Source organism: Cantharellus anzutake (assembly GCF_015039405.1).
Source record: "Cantharellus anzutake strain C23 chromosome Unknown EI90scaffold_85, whole genome shotgun sequence".
NCBI lineage: Eukaryota > Fungi > Basidiomycota > Agaricomycetes > Cantharellales > Hydnaceae > Cantharellus > Cantharellus anzutake.
The window spans coordinates 227,848-244,919 of record NW_024067035.1 but is presented as its reverse complement, the minus strand read 5'-3'; the positions used below and the strand labels follow the sequence as shown (position 1 = coordinate 244,919).

Below are 17,072 nucleotides of genomic sequence, written 5' to 3'. Positions count from 1 at the left end.
TCGCTGGTGTGGGCATGTCTGGTGCGGAATTGGGCGACCCTGCTGGGTGTCTTGTGGTCCAAGGCTTGCTCAATTCGTCTTGCATTTCGTATTTGTGGAGTCTTTCTACGAAGGATAGCGAGTAGTAATCTGGTTGGGTCGAATGCGAGCACCAGACTTGGTAAGCTCATCCACACGTTCATTTCCCTCAATGCCGTCAATGCCACAGTGGCCGGGGCACCAGATGATCGCAATTTTAACATACTGCATGGTTCAATATAACAGATACCAGCGCCTTGAATATATTCAGGTGCCCTTACCCTCAAAGTATATACACTACAAATGGTTACGAGCGTGATGGAAGAAGAAGAGTACTGACAGAGTGAAGTAGTTACGCCATCCCTTGTTGCCCTGCCATCCAAGCAACAGCTGTGATTCATAGCCGCCACTTTGTCATCCTCAACATAGTTGGCAAGAGCCTCACGGAGCCGCTCCGAGCCTAAGATGATCCATGCCATTTTGGGAATCATGTCATGGAACATACATCCCCTTGGAGTTGAATCACGATGCACCAAACTAGAGCTCTTGTCAAGGAGGCATATCCAACAATAACCCTCAACATTCTTCCCCTTACCCCCTTCACCCCTTTCAGCGCAAAAGTGGCTACGCTTCCAGGACCTATCCTGGCGTTGCAGCTGATGCTCTTGCCACCCCTGCCATGGGTCGGTGCCGAGACAGCATGCTGTTGCGTGCGAGCCATGAGCACCATGCAACCAGCAAAGCAGACATTTCCCCCCAGGCTCCTGGAGACAGGCCTGCACTTGGGCATAGCAGCAGCACCATTGGCTCAGGATCGCTGAAGTGAAACATTGATGGCCAAAGTGGAAGGTCCAGCCGAGGTAGAGGGTCCAGCCGAGGCGGAAGGCCTGGCAGAGGCGGAAGGTCCAGCCGAGGTGGAAGGTCTAGCAGCAGCCCAAGAATGGCTGGAACCTGCCTGCGTATGGGGGGGCGATCAGGTGAGCAGCTCTCAGAAATGATAGTAGGGCTTCGATCCTTGCATGCCATTTCTAAAAGGAGGGTCAGAGAAGGGAGGAAATGGGTCCTACCCTACTTACTGAAAGGTTTCCCCCAGCGACGATTGAAATCGTAGTCCCTCAGCTTGCCCTCCTCTTCCTTGTGACACACCGCACATAACACCATGCAGTGTTCTGATTCGCGAAGTTCCATGTACTTTCGACTCATACCATCCAGATGCTGCGAAGGAAAGACCCGATGGCAAATATTGAGTTGGTGGGCAGTCCTCATCATCGCCAAGCGACCCTCAAAACACTCTTTGATAACAAGACCGGTGCGCTTTGGAACAGATGGCAGCAATACAAGGCTTGACCCAGCTAAGAGAGCTCAAGCTACCCTCCCAGAACTCTGGTAGAAGTCGTTGATTGAAAACGGTTGACTAACGAAGATCGAAAACGCTACCGCAGAGTAATCAAAACCATAGTAGCCTGCCTTGTTGAGACACAGGATCTGTTGCTTCCCTCTACGCCAATCCTCGAAACGCTGCTGGGGTGGAACATCAGCGGTGATGTATGAGCAGTCCAAGTGCCCCGCCCACTCCATGCACTCGCTCTTGCCCACGAAAAACACCAGGCCCCGCTCGTCTCCTTTCAAGCCCCTCTCTGCCTCACAGAGGACCCCGACGGTGGATGCACGCCAACTGAGATTCCACTCCTCCTTGTGGGCTGGCGAATCTGTCATCTGAGGCTCTTGGCCAATGTCAAGCACCATGAACTAGTAGAAGATTTGCGGCCTCTGAGTGCTGGTGCGGATCATGATCACAGCCTCGTCTGGCAGATACCAGATATCCAGAGCCTTCCAGAACTCAGACGTGAAGTCCCGGGACATCGTGCCTGATGTGAAAATGATTGGTGCATCTTGGAGCCATGAGAGTTTGTGGATCGCATCCTCATAGGCAGGACGGAACCTTTGATCCTCTGTGATCCCATGCGCTTCATCGAACATGAGACACCCTAGCTGTCTACCGTTCACCAATGCTGTAAGCCAGGTCATGAACACATCGTTGCTGAAGGTCTCGATCGGCTACGGTGACCACTTGCTCTCTTGGATGCGGATTCTCAATGGTCCATTTGCAGTGGGAGAGGCCGGCTTTGCCCAAGCGTCTGTGCATCTCTGGATGGAGGATTTGGCAGGGCAACACCAAGACCGATTGCCTGCCGCTGAGGGCCCACATCTTGGCACCGAGGACAAACGGTAGCATCTTTCCAGAACCACAGGCAGTGTCATATCCGTGCATACCCGACCCCGACCCGACTTCCGGACCTCCACCCTCTTCACCTCCGGAGTCATAACCTACCGCTGCCTTTCCGATACTCACCTTCGGTCTCGGCAACACACCCCTCCTCTTACCTCTCCGACCCCTTCTCCGTCCGTTCCGATACTCATCTCGGACCGAACATCGCCCTACTCGCCACCCTTCCTACTACTCCGCTCCCCCCTCACCACACCTCCACCCTCCCGTCATCCCCTACGCTATCTCCGTCCGTTCCGATATCCACCTTCGGACCTGACTACTCTTCCTTACCTTCCCCTCTCTCATTCCTCCGCCACCCTTCCGCCAAGTTACGACCATCCACCGCTGTTCCGTACTTCACACTCGGACACCGTTCGTACCTTACTCCGAGCCTCCGTCATAGTCCATACCTCGGACTTTGACTCCACCTCGGTCTTAGTCCATTGCATTGGTGACCTCATACTACGTGAACACCATTGCCAATATTCCTCGGACTTCCAACCCCGCCTCCGTAACCTCCGTAAGCTCTGCAACCCCCGAGCTTCGCGGACCGCCTCCAGCACTCTCGCCGTTTGTAATGTATTTCTCGCAATTCCCCCTCATCCCTATTTGGACTACTGCTTCTTTCTATTCTAGCCAGTTAGTCATCACCCCCACTTCCCCTCATCCTCCTGCCCCTCTGGGCCTCGCCCACTCTACCTCCTTTCGGATGTATCACAGGTCTTGCCCTATGACCTTCGGTACCGCTCCGCTCCCTCTAACCCTTTGTTCCCGTTCGGACGTCTTCGTTCCGATTCGGTCACCCTTTGTTTCTCCTTGTGCTTTTGCCCCTTCCTTATATATCGGCGCTTGTACATACTCGTCTGTTTTCAGTCCGAAATCGACCTGAAATGCCCCCAAGAGACTTCCTGCTCACCTACTGTGAAATTAAGGACCAAATGGACAAACAGCAATGGCACAGCGCTCCGCTTGAGTCGCTGAGGCCAAGGTCCCTCCACGCTAAGTCTCCGATTCCACTCCGGAGTCGTCCGTTTCCGCCCATCTCTAACAGGCAGAAACAAAGAGGCAATGACGCTTCCTGGCCATGATCTCCTTATAGACATGATACTGGGCAGGAGCCCTGAACGTTGCCGTCGGATCATCAAGCACTGCTCAAAGCATGCAGGTGGATTCTGAATCATATGCTGTCGATAGCATCGAGCCGTCTATCTCTTGGGGGAGAGGGGAAGGCATAGCTGAGATTTTTTAAAAATATCAGTGTGTTGGAAGGGGGGCAGAGAGAGAAACGCACCTTCACTGGCACTCTGGTGACTGGGAGGGTGTTGCCCAGTCCTGAGGTCCCCCACACCCCTCTGCTCTGCAGCAATGACCACGGGTGCGGCCCCAAGATGATGTCAACGTTTGTGGGGTTTGATGTACCTGGGCTCCTGTTCCTCTTCTTGAACTAAGACATCAACATCCTGTGACAAGTTTTGTCTCAACATCCCATCAAATTGCGTCATAAATATTGAACATACCATTCCAGATGGAGACCTGCTTGACCATAGCTGCTTCTCCCACTGTTTGGCCTGCGTTGACAATTGCCATGCAGTGGGGGCACTTGAAGGAAGAGGAAGGGGAGAAGGTGTGTGCAGCGGCATCTGAACAATAGGGGTAGAAAAGGTGTACGAATCCGCTGGAGGGGCAAAGGAAAGGGCGTGGGATGCCACATTGCCAACATTTGCATTGATGGTAGGGGGAGGAGAAAGGGCATATGAATCCGCTGGAGGAGTAGGGGTAAGGGTGCGGGGCCCCACACTGCTTATGTTGGCATTGATGGCAGGAGGAGCAAGCCTATTCATCAACACCTTCTCTAGCTGGGCCATCAGACATAGCTCCATGCTCTCCATCACTCCCTTGAGCTCGGGCAAAACCTCTTAATGGATCGCCTCCTTGACCAGGTCCCGTAAGCTCAAGGAGGCTGCTGAATCATCGTTCGCACCACCATCGTTTTCCTCTCCCAGAAGCCTGTTTGTGGTCGACTTGTCGTCCAGGATCTCTTTCAGTTCTGCCACATGACCTTTTACCGACAATCCCAGCACGGTGTGATGCCATAACCGGCTGGTGGCACGGAAGAGAGCAAAGACACGGGGGCCGAGACCACCCCTATAAGTTGGCACGTCCAGGCCCGCTTGGAGGTAATGCGTTGTTTCCTTCTTCAGTGCGTACTCAAGAGGCCTGTCTCGGCAGTCTCGCCTTCCCCTGTATAGAATAGGTAATGGCGCAGGCACCACCGCGCCTACTCTCCCCTCCTCTACAGTCCTGATGAATATCAGGTACTGAAGGAGAAGGCCAGAGAGACCCTCATGCAGAAAGCGTGCAATGGGCTTGCGGTGCTTAGTCATTGAGTTAGTCTGTCAAGAACATCAATGTGTGCACTGTCCGAGTCCGATCCTCCTACTCACTTTATTATATCCGATGATGGTGGTCAATCCACCAGAGATCATCCAGGCTCTCAAGAACTAGAGCACGTGTAAGGCAGGCAACATTGAGGTCTACAAGATGGACGTACGTTCTTCGTTGATGACAAAAATATGCACCCCGCCAAGAGGTGGCACACCAGGGAAGGCATCACGGGCATATTGGGTGCTGAGGGCCCTTCGGCCATCATCACAGTGCTGCCGGAGCCAATCTCGGCTGCGAGAGACCAAGGTGTTGGCTGACTCGGTAGGCAATTGGATGGCTAGGTAGGTACGAGGGGGAGGGGAACAGCTTGTGGTGAACAACGAAGTACGACGTAGAATATGCACAATCCTCCGTAAACATCAACGAAATGAGGTTCCAATGTCTTGACCTGAGTCCACAATGGACAATGCGTGAGTGTGGATTCTCAGTGATTACCAATGTGTCGCGGATAGTAAGGTCAGGATGTGGACAGTAAAATACCAATTCAAGGTTAGGTGTGGTATGAAAGCCCATAAGGGCGATTTGGAGATGATTCGTCTCTGGGGACAGAGGGTGGTTGCAAGGATGAAGGAGCTCGGCGTTGCAAGCCTTCACTCCCACGTGACCTATTTTCCGCCAGAATTATGGCGAGGTTGTGGCAAGGAAGCCAACATATTTAATTTTCACTCCCCCTGCCGGCCTCACCCTCCTATAATTCACCCAAGAATGCAATCTCTGTGAATTACTATGTTTGTTTACACATGCAGATACATGTAAGTAATCAATCATTTTCAAATCATGGTCGGCCAGGATAAGCTCGCCATTATCCGCTCCGGAAGGTCGCTTGATTTCTTCATTGTTTACGTTCATTGGATATCGTACTTCCTCAGGCACACCTGCCCAGTCAAAGTACCCACCTCCTACCAACCTGATATTCCTAGCTTTTCGGTTTTATATTTTTACAGTTTTCCTGTTTCTCGCTGAACTATGTATTCGTGTATTCTGTTGTGCATTACGGGTCGCACAATGCCCGCGCCCGCCAATTCACGGGCCGGGACCGCTTGGGTTCCGGCCGTTTCCACTAAAAGCGCTTACACCGTCTGATTAGACGGCGTTTTATGTAAATCTCGTGATTTTGATCGATTTCGCGATGTGCCGACATCTCTACTGCTGAACTTTGTCTGCACCGTCACGTCATCCCGACGATCCCGCACCGAATCTGAGGTGCGCGAGATGAATCCGAGGCAAAGGCAAAGTTGCGGGAATCTATTATACTTCACACGGTACGTGAGTGTAGGAGCCAGCCACAATCGGACTGAACGACTGGGCGTCCACCAGTTATTTCCGAAAAGGGTCGCACGCAAGCACCCATATTTATCCTGTGCGCCAACTTTCGGGGCTCGGAGTATGCCGGGGTTCTTTGTAACCCTCCCAGTTGTTGTTACATTTACAGTTCGCATTCCTCGATCGGCTTGGGACTGTCCATCTCAAGTCCTCCTACTCTACTAAAACGCTGCAACATGCCGAATTTGCGAAGCGGTAGGCATGGAGCCGTTCCATTAGATGCCTTGGCCCCAGAAACACTAATGGAAGAAGAACCTCTGCACATCGGAGGTTCGTCGGTGGAAGTCACCGAGCCTGCCTTCGGGGATTCTCCAGGAAACTTGACGCCTCCCCAGCAACATCCGCACGGCAGTCGCGAAATTCAAGTCCCGCTCCCAAATCAGTCAGCTCTAAAGAGATCCAATTTGGAGATTGGGCCGTCAGTGGGTGAGCCCTCCTCTAAACGTGCACCCACGACTCTCGCGGTTCATCCCAATGTCCTGGACGAAGCCACCCACATAACGCTTGACGCACTTGTCATGGAGTTCATGCTCAAGTTTGCCAAACTTCTCCCCAGAAATGAATTTCGTTTTCTTCTTCTCAAAGAAATTGTCCTCCAATCAGACGGAGTACTCGACTCGAAAAGTTTACCGCCACTGGATGATTTAATCGCACAACATCCGGAGTTGGGGGATAGGTTAGATGAAGCATGGGAGGCTCAATCGTTCAAGGAGATACGAAACTTGGGTATGCACCGTAGGCTTTGGGCGTTGTTGGATGGCTCTGATAAACTGTGATCGTTACAGAAATTCTTCTTCCAACCGCCCAGCCTGCGGGTCCTCCCGACCCTGAAGCGATACTTGATTCTCAATCATCCGAAGATGGTGGGTAGAGCGTCGCCTGCTTGTGTCATTCCTTTCCGACCTCCTTCCAGCGGCGGTCAAGTCGTGGTCTTCCAAATACAGAGGAGACGCTGCCAACATTCTTTACCAGTACATGATGAGACAAGATATTGTTGATACATATGCTCGCCTCTTACCAATCGTACAGTCCTCTGGCATGGGGAAATCGCGAATGGTCGACGAGTTCTCCAAGAAGCACTTTGTAGTCCCCTTCAATCTCCGTCAGGGAGCTGAAGGTGATATTTTCTTCCCGTATTCTTCTGTGTGATTCTAATGTTTCAATCTAGGATATCCGGCTCCTGACCATGATGTCTTGAATTGGTTCACAAGGATTGGCCTTAAAGAGCAGGAAAGCGATACTCGTTTCAGCGCATTTCTCACTGCATTGTTCGAGAGGGTGTCCAACGTCATTGGACCACATAACTCAATAAAAAGTATTATCGCCTCCTCTTCTGTGCTCTCACCGGCCGAGAAGTCAGCGGCATTAATGGACTATCCTAAATCCCTTGCCGGGCAGTTTCGACTTTTTATGACACTTGGACAGCGGTTTGGACACCAAGCTCCTCTACGTGTGCAGTTTTACGAGGAGGTATTGGCCAGAGCGGAGGAGGCAAGTCCCTGTTTTGTGTCGCCGCTAGGTCACTCATAATCGAGGCAGCTATATTCAAATATTAGGCCAATGACTCCTTCAGAACAGAAAACACCGCCCGGGAAGTTCACGACAAACACAAATGGTATTCCTCATTACTTCCCTAAGCATGGTCTTGACTAATTCAATGTCTTTTTTATACACAAGGCATGGTTGCACTTGATACTGTCGTCCGACAAGTATTAGGGAAGATCAACCCTCATTTCGAGCTCAGAACGCAGCATACTCCCATATTGACTTTGGCATTTGATGAAGCCCACACCTTGGCGCCTTCAAATACTGGTAGGAGGTGGTCCGCATTCTCATCGATCAGACGCGCTTTGCGGGGTTTACGGTCGTTCCCTATCTGGACCCTCTTCTTATCCACAGCAGGAAAGTCTGACCAATTCTCCCCACCACCTTCCCTTGATCCATCGAGCCGCATTCTCCAAGGTAAACTTGCCAGTGTCAAACCGTTCAGCGCACTAGGTTTCGATCGCATGGCGATGAAGTTTCGTGAGGGCATGACTCTGGATGATGTCACCAAGTTACCGTACAGGTTATCATTAGGCCGTCCCTTGTACGTTCTCCCAGATCTTTCTTCACAATAATAACTTTATGTCATTGTAGATGGCTGACACGCTACCAAGAGGGCGGAGAACGCGTCAAAGCCACAATCACCGTATTTGCTGTCCAGAAACTTCTCTGCCGTGCGTGGGAAAAGGATGACTTGACCCTCGATGAAAAGTTTGCCGTGATGTCTCATCGCCTTGTGCTGGACTTCAATACGAGCATTTACTTTGGTCGGCACCGAACGTTGGCAGTAAGGAACCAGATGAACCAAGTCGAGAGGCACATGCGTGTATGCTTGGGTGTCAAGGATGGATTTGAGTCTGTCGTTACGGTTGCAGCCTCGGAGCCGATCCTCACCGAGGCCGCGGCTATCATCTTGTGCACCATCCGGGATAAGGTCCGGTCCTGTCAGATGTTACGAGACATTTTGGAGTGGCCTGGAATGAGTAAGGGAGATCGGGGAGAACTCATTACGTGCAACATTATTCTCGACACCGTAGATGACCTTATGTCCAGGGAAGGGAGATGGGAGCCAGGGGGGTCATGGTGACCTCGTTGTTCGAGGCGCTCTTTACCCACGACATCTATCACAAGTCGATCAAAGATTCTTTGCCCTCAAAGCTGCTGACAGGCAGTTGCAACGACGCATTTGCTGCTACATTCAAGAGCTCACGCATTTACGTTACGCATTTCATTAAGGTTTATGATTTCAAGGTACTCTCTGTCCAATATCTCTTTAAGCTTGCCGCCCGGGGTGTCGGAGTTGTCTGTGCGGATAATCAACATGGCATTGATGTGGTCATTCCAATTCTTTATCAAGACACCATACTACGAAGGAACAATATGTCTGCCCTCATGATACAGTCGAAGAATGATCACTCTTACGGGACCAGCCCGACGGGACACTTATTTGACAAGATGGACCCATTCGAACTTGGAATTTTTGCCAAGTCAACAGGACCACCCCCAGTGATTCGAATGGTGAATGCACTGGCATCGAAGGAATCCAAAGTTTCTGTAATAATGCCACCTGAACGGGTGCAGCCATCAAGGCAAGAGAAACAGGTCCGCACGAGTGCCTTCACCTCATTTGATATTTGGTGTGCCGGGGCTTCTTCAAGGACTTTTCGCACCATTCGGTCCCAGGATGACGGAACATATGATGCCTTGCTGAAGTTGTCAAAGGATGTCCCTGCAATGTTTGAGCCTGATGAAGAATTTATGCGGGATGCTGTAAGGAGTATGTACCCTGGCGGAGCTTGTGATGCTGGTCATTGGTCATTTTGTAGTACTAGTTGAATTACTTCTGGCTGATTGTGCAAATGTGTCACCCATAATCATTATCACATGTAGAATAATTCACTGTGTTTCGAGGCAAAATATCTGAGGTGATATCCGAGCCCGGATATGAGCTGTCAGTTTGAATTTAATGGAGGCACGAGATTAAATATGACTTGTGTGCGCCGGCCTCAGCGCCTCAGTTTTCATCTGGGTATCTGCTGTGCCCCTTTGCTAGGTGATGTCAAGTCCTTGTCTGTACGCAATATTTATTGCTTTATGCCTTTAGACTGTTCATCCGCGATGTTCAGTTTTTCTTAGTTGTCTGGTATGCAATTGTGTCCATGTTTCTGATTTCTGCTGCTTGATCGGTATGTCGGTGGATTTTCTTTCTCTTTACACACGTCCGCTGTATGCTTCGGCCTCCATGCCTTCTTTCTTGTATGCGTGCCCGCTGAGCACTTCGGCCTCCATGCCTTCTCTTCTGTGTCCGCAGTACGCTTTGGCTTCTCAGCCACCACCTCTCACGTCCGCTGCACGCTGTTGTTCTGCAGTCTTTTATCTCTCTTGCATCCGCGCACGCTGGAGTTTATTTCCTTTTTCTATGACTCTGACATATATTTCTAACTAATTCTCTTATTAGTTCTGGTTAGGGTGGTTGGTTGGCGTTGAATATTCGGTCTTGCATTGGATAAGGTGTTGGAGAATAGATATCTGTTCCCATCGGTATAGAGTTTAACAGCCTATACCGGCATGGTCAAACGGGTGAGTTGTGTAATGGTAGCACACTGAGAGGTCCTGGTTTCGATGCCAGGCTTGTCCATGATTTTATGTCCTTGTCTTGTGACCTTAACTGTATCATTCAGTTGGATCTCACGGAGTAAGTCCCGCGGGGCAACATGAAATTTCTTCATAAGGCAGTTAGCCTTGGTTACCCTTTGCAAGTTGGATCCCGGATGTTTACGGTGTCTTTCATTTTTCGGCTCATGCCTTGTTTCTTGTAACTTCACTTCTTCTCTTTTGTTGGCGCTTCTTGCTGCTACTCTCTGTTGTCTTCATCGTTACCCTCCACCTGCCCCATCGCCTCCTTTTTTGGGGTATTTGTATCTACTGGCTTGCTTTAAATCAAGAGGCTTCGACATCTTGTTGGGGCTGTCACCACACTATCCGTTACGCCTTTGCCCATGCACAAGGCCGAGTTACATGTAACCCGGTTGTATATAATATATATATAGTCACGTGATTGAGCAGTACTTTTATCGGAAAATTGCGAGATCGATCAAAAACACGAGACTTGACATTTAAAATGCCAAAATTTGCCATTTAAACGTGAAATTTGGCATCTAAACGTTGCAATAAATTGTTTATGGCATTTTTGAATGCATTGTTATACCCCTCAAACACTCTGAATATGTTTTTAATAACTTAATAAATGTGTCATAAATGCTTCCTACAGCATCAAAATCATCAAAAATCCATCTCATATAACACATAAAGTACCACCACATCTGACCAATGTATTATAGGCTAGACTTGGGTCGCTAGGGTCGAGAAATTTTCCCTGGGACTTGACCCCAGTTGTTATGGATACGGAGTCTCCAACGACCATATCCGTCGCATGGTCAAAGACTCCCCTCTCTATCGTTCCTCCCCTCTCTCTTCCACCCTCTATCCCGATACCCTATCCTCCTTACCCGTTCTACCCCTTTCCCCCCCTCGTGCAAAGCTTTCCCCATTGGGGTTTTGGTGCTGGCCAATGTTATTTGTGTTTTGCGGGATTTCCTGCAACCTTACCATTTGTAGATAGTCACGCGTCTTGTACGGAAACCGCCGAAGGCGGTTCCCGCTAACTAACAACTGCTCTACAACTGTCTCGTGTACCGTCTTCTGTAACAACCCTCCCTGTGACTCAACTGAACCCATGTGACTGTACAACTCTCAATATGTCTTATAAGTCTGGTTATATCGAGTCCTCTAACGGCCCTCGCTGCAAGAACTCGAGGTCGAGAGTCGAAGACTCTCGACATGTGTATCGTCTTATCGAATCTGTACCCTATGGGTCCTCGTCACTCCGCTCTCCCCCCAGTACTCAACATACGACATCACCTCACGATCATGGAGATCGTGAATACTTTGAGGCCCACCTTCCCGTGATGCCGGCACGTTCGTGCAGCGAACGCCAAGTCGCCGCCCATCCACCGTCTGTTCCCTCCTTCGCCAGTCATCATGTTTCCCTGCCAATGGCACGTTCCCTTTGGGAATGCCAAGTCACTGAAGGCCCTACTAGTCATCCTCATTGCATGCTTATGACATCAACCCGCTACCGGTATGTTTGCACTGTGAACGCCAAGTACCCGATGGCAACTATCTAATCACAGTGGGTATTATGAATCATAATACTTGTGCCATGGCGATTTTTTGGTATCATAAAAAAGAGAAAAATCACACCTTTCCAACGGTGTAACGGAAATGGAAGTCCGGTAAACGGTTCAGGAGTTATGGCCAATTCATTGTCGTGCCCAGTCGTGCCCTAGTCGTGCCCTATTGTGCCATTGGCCAGTACTCGGCCAGTTCTCAATATTATGAAATATAAACGAGTGTCCAAAGGCCGTATGGATCTCCTCTACAAGATGCAAAAAACCCCGAGCGAATAGCTGCCACGGTTACTGAGTTATTGAGGAAACAAAGTTGTGCCCTGAGTTTCAGTGTTTGAGCTCAAGTTGAGAATCGATTTGTTTGGGGTGTATAGCATATCACAAGATAGGTATTGAAAATATATACACGATGCAGAAAACCTTGAGTGAAACGGGTCACTGGTTGTGAAGTTATTCAAGAAATAAAGTGTGAACATGGGACCAAGGGCACGAGTGGAGGGCACAAGTGTGTTTATTGAATAGCTCGAGAACGAGAGCAGCTATTGACTCAGGGTCTTTTCCATCCGGTGGAGATTATAAATACGGCCTTTGGAACATCAACAGTGCCTGATAATACTGAGAAATGGGGGAGAAAACAGCAATGGCACAAGTAGGGCACGATTGACTTGTGCCCAATCGTGCCATGGACCATTACTCATCCATTTGTTGGTATTATCAGGCTTTAATAAATGTCCAAAGGCCGTATGGATGTCCTCTACAAGATGCAGCAAACCCGGAGTGATTAGCTGCCCTGGTTACCAAGTTATCAAGGAAAGAAAATAGTGTGCCAAGTCATGCCCTATCGTGCCATTGGCCAGTACTCGGCCAGTTCCCAATATTATGAAATATAAACGAGTGTCCAAAGGCCGTATGGACCTTCTCTACAAGATGCAAAAAACCCCGAGTGAATAGCTGCCACGGTGACTGAGTTATTGAGGAAACAAAGTTGTGCCCTGAGTTTTAGTGTTTGAGCTCAAGTTGAGAATCGATTCATTTGGGGTGTATAGCATATCAAAAGGTAGGTATTGAGAATATATACACGATGCAGAAAACCCTGGGTGAAACGGGTCACTGGTTGTGAAGTTATTCAAGAAATAAAGTTCAAACATGGGACCATGGGCACAAGTGGAGGGCACAAGTGTGTTTATTGAATAGCTCGAGAACTAGAGCAGCTATTGACTCAGGGTCTTTTGCATCCGGTGGGGATTATCAATACGGCCTTTGGAACATTAATAAGGCCTGATAATACGGAGAAATGGGAGAGAAAACAGCAATGGCACAAGTAGGGCACGATTGACTTGTGCTCAATCGTGCCATGATTGGCCATTACTCATCCATTTGTTGGTATTATCAGGTTGCGACAGATGTCCAAAGGCCGTATAGATACTCCCTACAGGGCTTAAAAGACTTTGAGTGAATAGTTGCTCTGGTGACTGAGCTATTGTAAGGGACATGGAGACATTTGAGTTGGGTTAGATCAGTGGTTGGGATGCAATCTAACCTATGATTGGTGGCATAAGTCCCAAACATGCCCGGATCAGAAATTTCTGATCCGGGTGTAAGTGAGCAATTCCTAGGGGACAAAGTTATATAGTATGGAAGGAAGAGACATCAAGGCAATTCCAATGCACGTTATGCAAGGAAGTTCAGTGAGGAACCCACAAAGATAAGAGGGTGTCAGTTGTGGATTTGTCAAGGGAGTGCAGTGGTTTAGGCTGGAGATGCAGGTTGGGTTTTCTGAGGCCCCTTTCTATTGTTTTATAATTAATGTGTGGTTTGTGACATTGTGTTTTCTATGGGTTGGGTTGGGTTGCAAAAGACAAATCACGTGTTTTCGAAATCGAGTGTTTTTTGAGAAGTTAATGAGGAAAAGGACAGAGCAAAAGGGAGGACCTTATCCCACAAGAGATACAGGTGCTTTCGTCTGAGACTCATCAGCTTTTTGCCCTTAAGGTATATATACTTTATGGGGAGGTCTGTGCACAAAAACAGTGGGATGTTTCGTTAGAAACATCCCAACATGCTTAAATAAGCATGGGAAATGCTTAATAAGCATGCACCAGGGCTAATCCGAAAATAGAAGTAATATATAGTTTATATATATGTATATAAATGTTTATATTATAGGGTAAAAACACCGACTAGTTCGGGTTGGGGGGACCCTTGGGCCCCTCTCAAAATGCCCTCTATCGTAAACAACTTTGAAAATACTGAAATAACACAGGCTAAACCACACAACAAGTATCATTGGATTTCACTATTCTGATTTGAATCATTGGGGTGACATTGTATTTTCAAGCGCGCATCAAAAGACGACATGATAATTTTGTGCAAGATTTATTGAGCATGCATCAAAAGAGAACATGATAATAATTGCGTGGAAGATTTGATCATGGGTCAATCTACAGTGTTGATATATTTGAGGGATGTTGTATTATTGAGCGCGCATGAAAATACGATACTTGAGAGAAGCATCAGGGATGATATTATATATATATATAACCAACTAGTTCAGACTTGAGTGATGTCAGATTTTGGAGCATGCAAAAAACAATGGCACATGCATGTTATTATCATATTCTTGAGCACACACAGAACTGACATTTGTAGAGTTTCGGGAGAAGTCCAATATTTTGAGTGATGTCGTATTTTCAAGCTCGCATGGAACTACAACAATGGGAAATTGGCTCATGTTGTATTTCTGAGCGCGCACAAAAATACAATAGGTACATAAGAAATGATATTTCTGAGCATGAATATAATTACAACCCATAAGTCGGCTCACATCATATTTCCAAGCACACACAGGACAACAACAATTGGAAATTGGGTCATGTTGTTTTTCTGAGTGCACACAAAATGCAATACATGGGAATTGGCCCTGTGTCATTTTTTTGAGCATGCATGAAAATACATACAATCATGGGAGGGAAGTTTAATGTCATATTTCCGGGGTGCACACAAAAATACAACATGAGCTAAGTTCTTATATGTTGTACGTTTGTGTGTGCTCAGAAATATGGCATTGGCATGACCCAATTTCTCAGAAATACAACATGGCCCAATGACCCAGTGTTGTATTCCTGAGTGCGCACAAAAATACAACACATGGGGACAAGGTCTTCTGAACCTATATTGCCCTCAGACCCAAAACAATCGGTTGGGACTGCACTTGCCACCAACCTGTAGCAGCTTCCCCAATTTTCAACAAGTCTTTTAGTGACTCCAGTGGTGAGGACTATAACCAGCAAAACAATCCTTACACATGCTGTATGCTCAACCGTATGTGCCAAGTCCCCACCACCATGAGAGTCCAAAGCCTCTTTGGCACGTGCACCTGTCTGAGTCCCCTATCAGAGATGTCAAGAAGCAAAGGTGATGATATTGCTATTGCCATAAATTGCACTTTTGTTCATAAGCGTTTGGCATACTGAGGTCAATTTTGGGACCAGGTGACAGAGCCCCCATAGATGTCCCCATGAAAGTCCGAGGTCCCTTTGGCCCTTGCATGCATTTGATATGCCTACCAGAGATGTCATGAAGCCAACGTGATCATGAGCTTATCGCCATAAATTTCGCTTTTGTTTATTAGCATTCAGCATACTAAAGTCAATTTTTTGGGCTGCCAGAGACTCCCCCTACCTCCTTACCGGTCCACACAATGCAAGTCTTTCCCCCTAGTCAAATCCACAGAGGTTAGGGAGGACCTAGTCTAAAGAGAGAGGCGTTTACATTAGAAGGGTTAAGCCTTGCAAATGCGGAGTTTCCAGATATAGAGACCAGACCCCTATCAAATTCCTCATCTCTATGTAGACCAAAGACCTTGAGACTCCATGGACCAAGTACAGTGAGTTTTGGATGACCATTGATTGCAGTTGTGCCCAGGACAATTGCCAAAAGCTGCGTTTTTGAGCCTAAACGTCAATTTTGCATATGTCAAGGCCTATATATGTGGTCCATAAGTCAAATACGTTCCTTAAATGTTGGAAATCCATTTCAGAATGATAATGAAAGTTGTCAGAGTTGATCATAGGGTTCCAATGAGCCCTTGAATGCCAAGATTGGTGGAAAACTCAAATACCTAGGATTCACCCTTCAAAGGGCTTCAAGTGTCAGGACCTGGTCCCTGTTCAGAGACAGTCCTGTGTGTATTTGACCCCGGTAGTCCATACTACTGCTGATGTATGGGACAGCTGAATTTTTTCCTTTTATGGGTTGTAGGAATTTCTTTTATATGGGTGGCTGTGCTGGCTGACCAGCTGATCCCTGGGTTGCTGATCAGCTGGAGGGGAAAATAGCATCAGGGTTCTGTTTGGGAGGTACTGCCAAATGGGACACAAACAGTCTTGTCCAATGGAGAAATATATGAGGGTCAACTGGAATGTCTGTGAACATGTTGGTTGTGTCATATCCATACAATCCCGACCTCTGCTCTGGGCTCCCGGAACTCCGAAACTGACTCCAGAGCCCTGCTTCCTTCCATTACCTTTCTCCTTGCTGACTCCCAAGAGGTTATCCCACCTCCAGCTCTGACACCACCTTCAGTCTGACTCTGGAACATTCTGGGTCCAACCTCAACCTCAACACCTTCCAGACGAGCATGCAACACCTATGCTCCTGACTCCGGACCTCCACTCTGGAATCCTGTTTGCATCTCTGTCTCTGGAACCTCCGGTCTTAGCTCCGACCTCGGACTTTGACCCCACCTCTGCTTATACCCATTGTATTGGTTAGCCGATTCCATTTATTTACCTTTGCCAATATTCTGGAGTTTGGCCTCCAAGTTCGGACTTTCTGGACTTACTTCGGACCTTGCAACTATTGCATTGTCCCATTTCAATTCCGCTATTCTCCCTCATTCCTATTTGGGCTGCCGCTTCCTTTCTATTCAGTCAGCTAGCCATTCCCCACTCCCATCCTCCTTCCTTCCTCCTTGGGCCTTGGCCCTTCACTCCTCCTTTGAGAAACACCATTTAGTCAAACCCTTGACCCTCAGTGTTGTTCCTCTTTCCAGCTCCCTTTGTCTCCTTTCATCCTACCCTTGTTCCTTTTGATTCTGGACCCCTCCTTATATACAATAATTATGTACCTAGTAACTTGTAACCTCAGTCTGAAATTGACTTGATTCCCCCCTAAGAGACTTCCCCTCTGCTAGATCTGAAATTAGGGACCCCCAGGACAACCAGCAATGGCACAGCACTCTGCCTGAGTCGCTGAGGCTGAGGTCCTTCCACTCTCCGATT

The 17,072-nt window shown here is 48.3% G+C and overlaps 4 protein-coding genes across 4 annotated transcripts; 2 read left to right on the top strand and 2 right to left on the bottom strand.

Annotated features, from left to right (window-relative positions):
- Positions 1-1,380: 1,380 nt before the first annotated feature.
- EI90DRAFT_3132207 (uncharacterized protein) lies at positions 1,381-1,998 on the bottom strand (the record flags this gene model as incomplete). The annotated part of the gene is made up of 2 exons (XM_039064459.1): positions 1,381-1,767; positions 1,816-1,998. The coding sequence occupies 2 exons, from the start codon at positions 1,996-1,998 to the stop codon at positions 1,381-1,383; spliced, it is 570 nt and encodes a 189-aa protein (XP_038910226.1).
- Positions 1,999-4,203: 2,205 nt separating this feature from the next.
- EI90DRAFT_3132205 (uncharacterized protein) lies at positions 4,204-4,907 on the bottom strand (the record flags this gene model as incomplete). The annotated part of the gene is made up of 3 exons (XM_039064458.1): positions 4,204-4,680; positions 4,732-4,788; positions 4,839-4,907. The coding sequence occupies 3 exons, from the start codon at positions 4,905-4,907 to the stop codon at positions 4,204-4,206; spliced, it is 603 nt and encodes a 200-aa protein (XP_038910225.1).
- Positions 4,908-5,821: 914 nt separating this feature from the next.
- On the top strand, positions 5,822-7,330 carry EI90DRAFT_2613615 (uncharacterized protein). Its single transcript, XM_039053339.1, has 8 exons — positions 5,822-5,994; positions 6,050-6,250; positions 6,308-6,481; positions 6,659-6,781; positions 6,841-6,918; positions 6,969-7,026; positions 7,085-7,172; positions 7,224-7,330. The coding sequence occupies exons 2-7, from the start codon at positions 6,232-6,234 to the stop codon at positions 7,140-7,142; spliced, it is 510 nt and encodes a 169-aa protein (XP_038910224.1). The 5' UTR covers positions 5,822-5,994; positions 6,050-6,231; the 3' UTR covers positions 7,143-7,172; positions 7,224-7,330.
- EI90DRAFT_3081246 (uncharacterized protein) lies at positions 7,314-9,439 on the top strand (the record flags this gene model as incomplete). The annotated part of the gene is made up of 5 exons (XM_039061940.1): positions 7,314-7,546; positions 7,595-7,670; positions 7,733-8,144; positions 8,195-8,647; positions 8,674-9,439. Exons 1-5 carry the CDS (start codon positions 7,424-7,426, stop codon positions 9,434-9,436), a joined length of 1,827 nt encoding a protein of 608 aa, XP_038910223.1. The 5' UTR covers positions 7,314-7,423.
- Between the last annotated feature and the right edge of the window lie 7,633 nt (positions 9,440-17,072).

Coding starts and splice junctions, on each gene's coding strand:
- EI90DRAFT_2613615 (XM_039053339.1), top strand. Junction 6,782..6,840: donor CAAGGAGATACGAAACTTGG/GTATGCACCGTA, acceptor TGATCGTTACAG/AAATTCTTCTTCCAACCGCC. Junction 6,919..6,968: donor TTCTCAATCATCCGAAGATG/GTGGGTAGAGCG, acceptor ACCTCCTTCCAG/CGGCGGTCAAGTCGTGGTCT.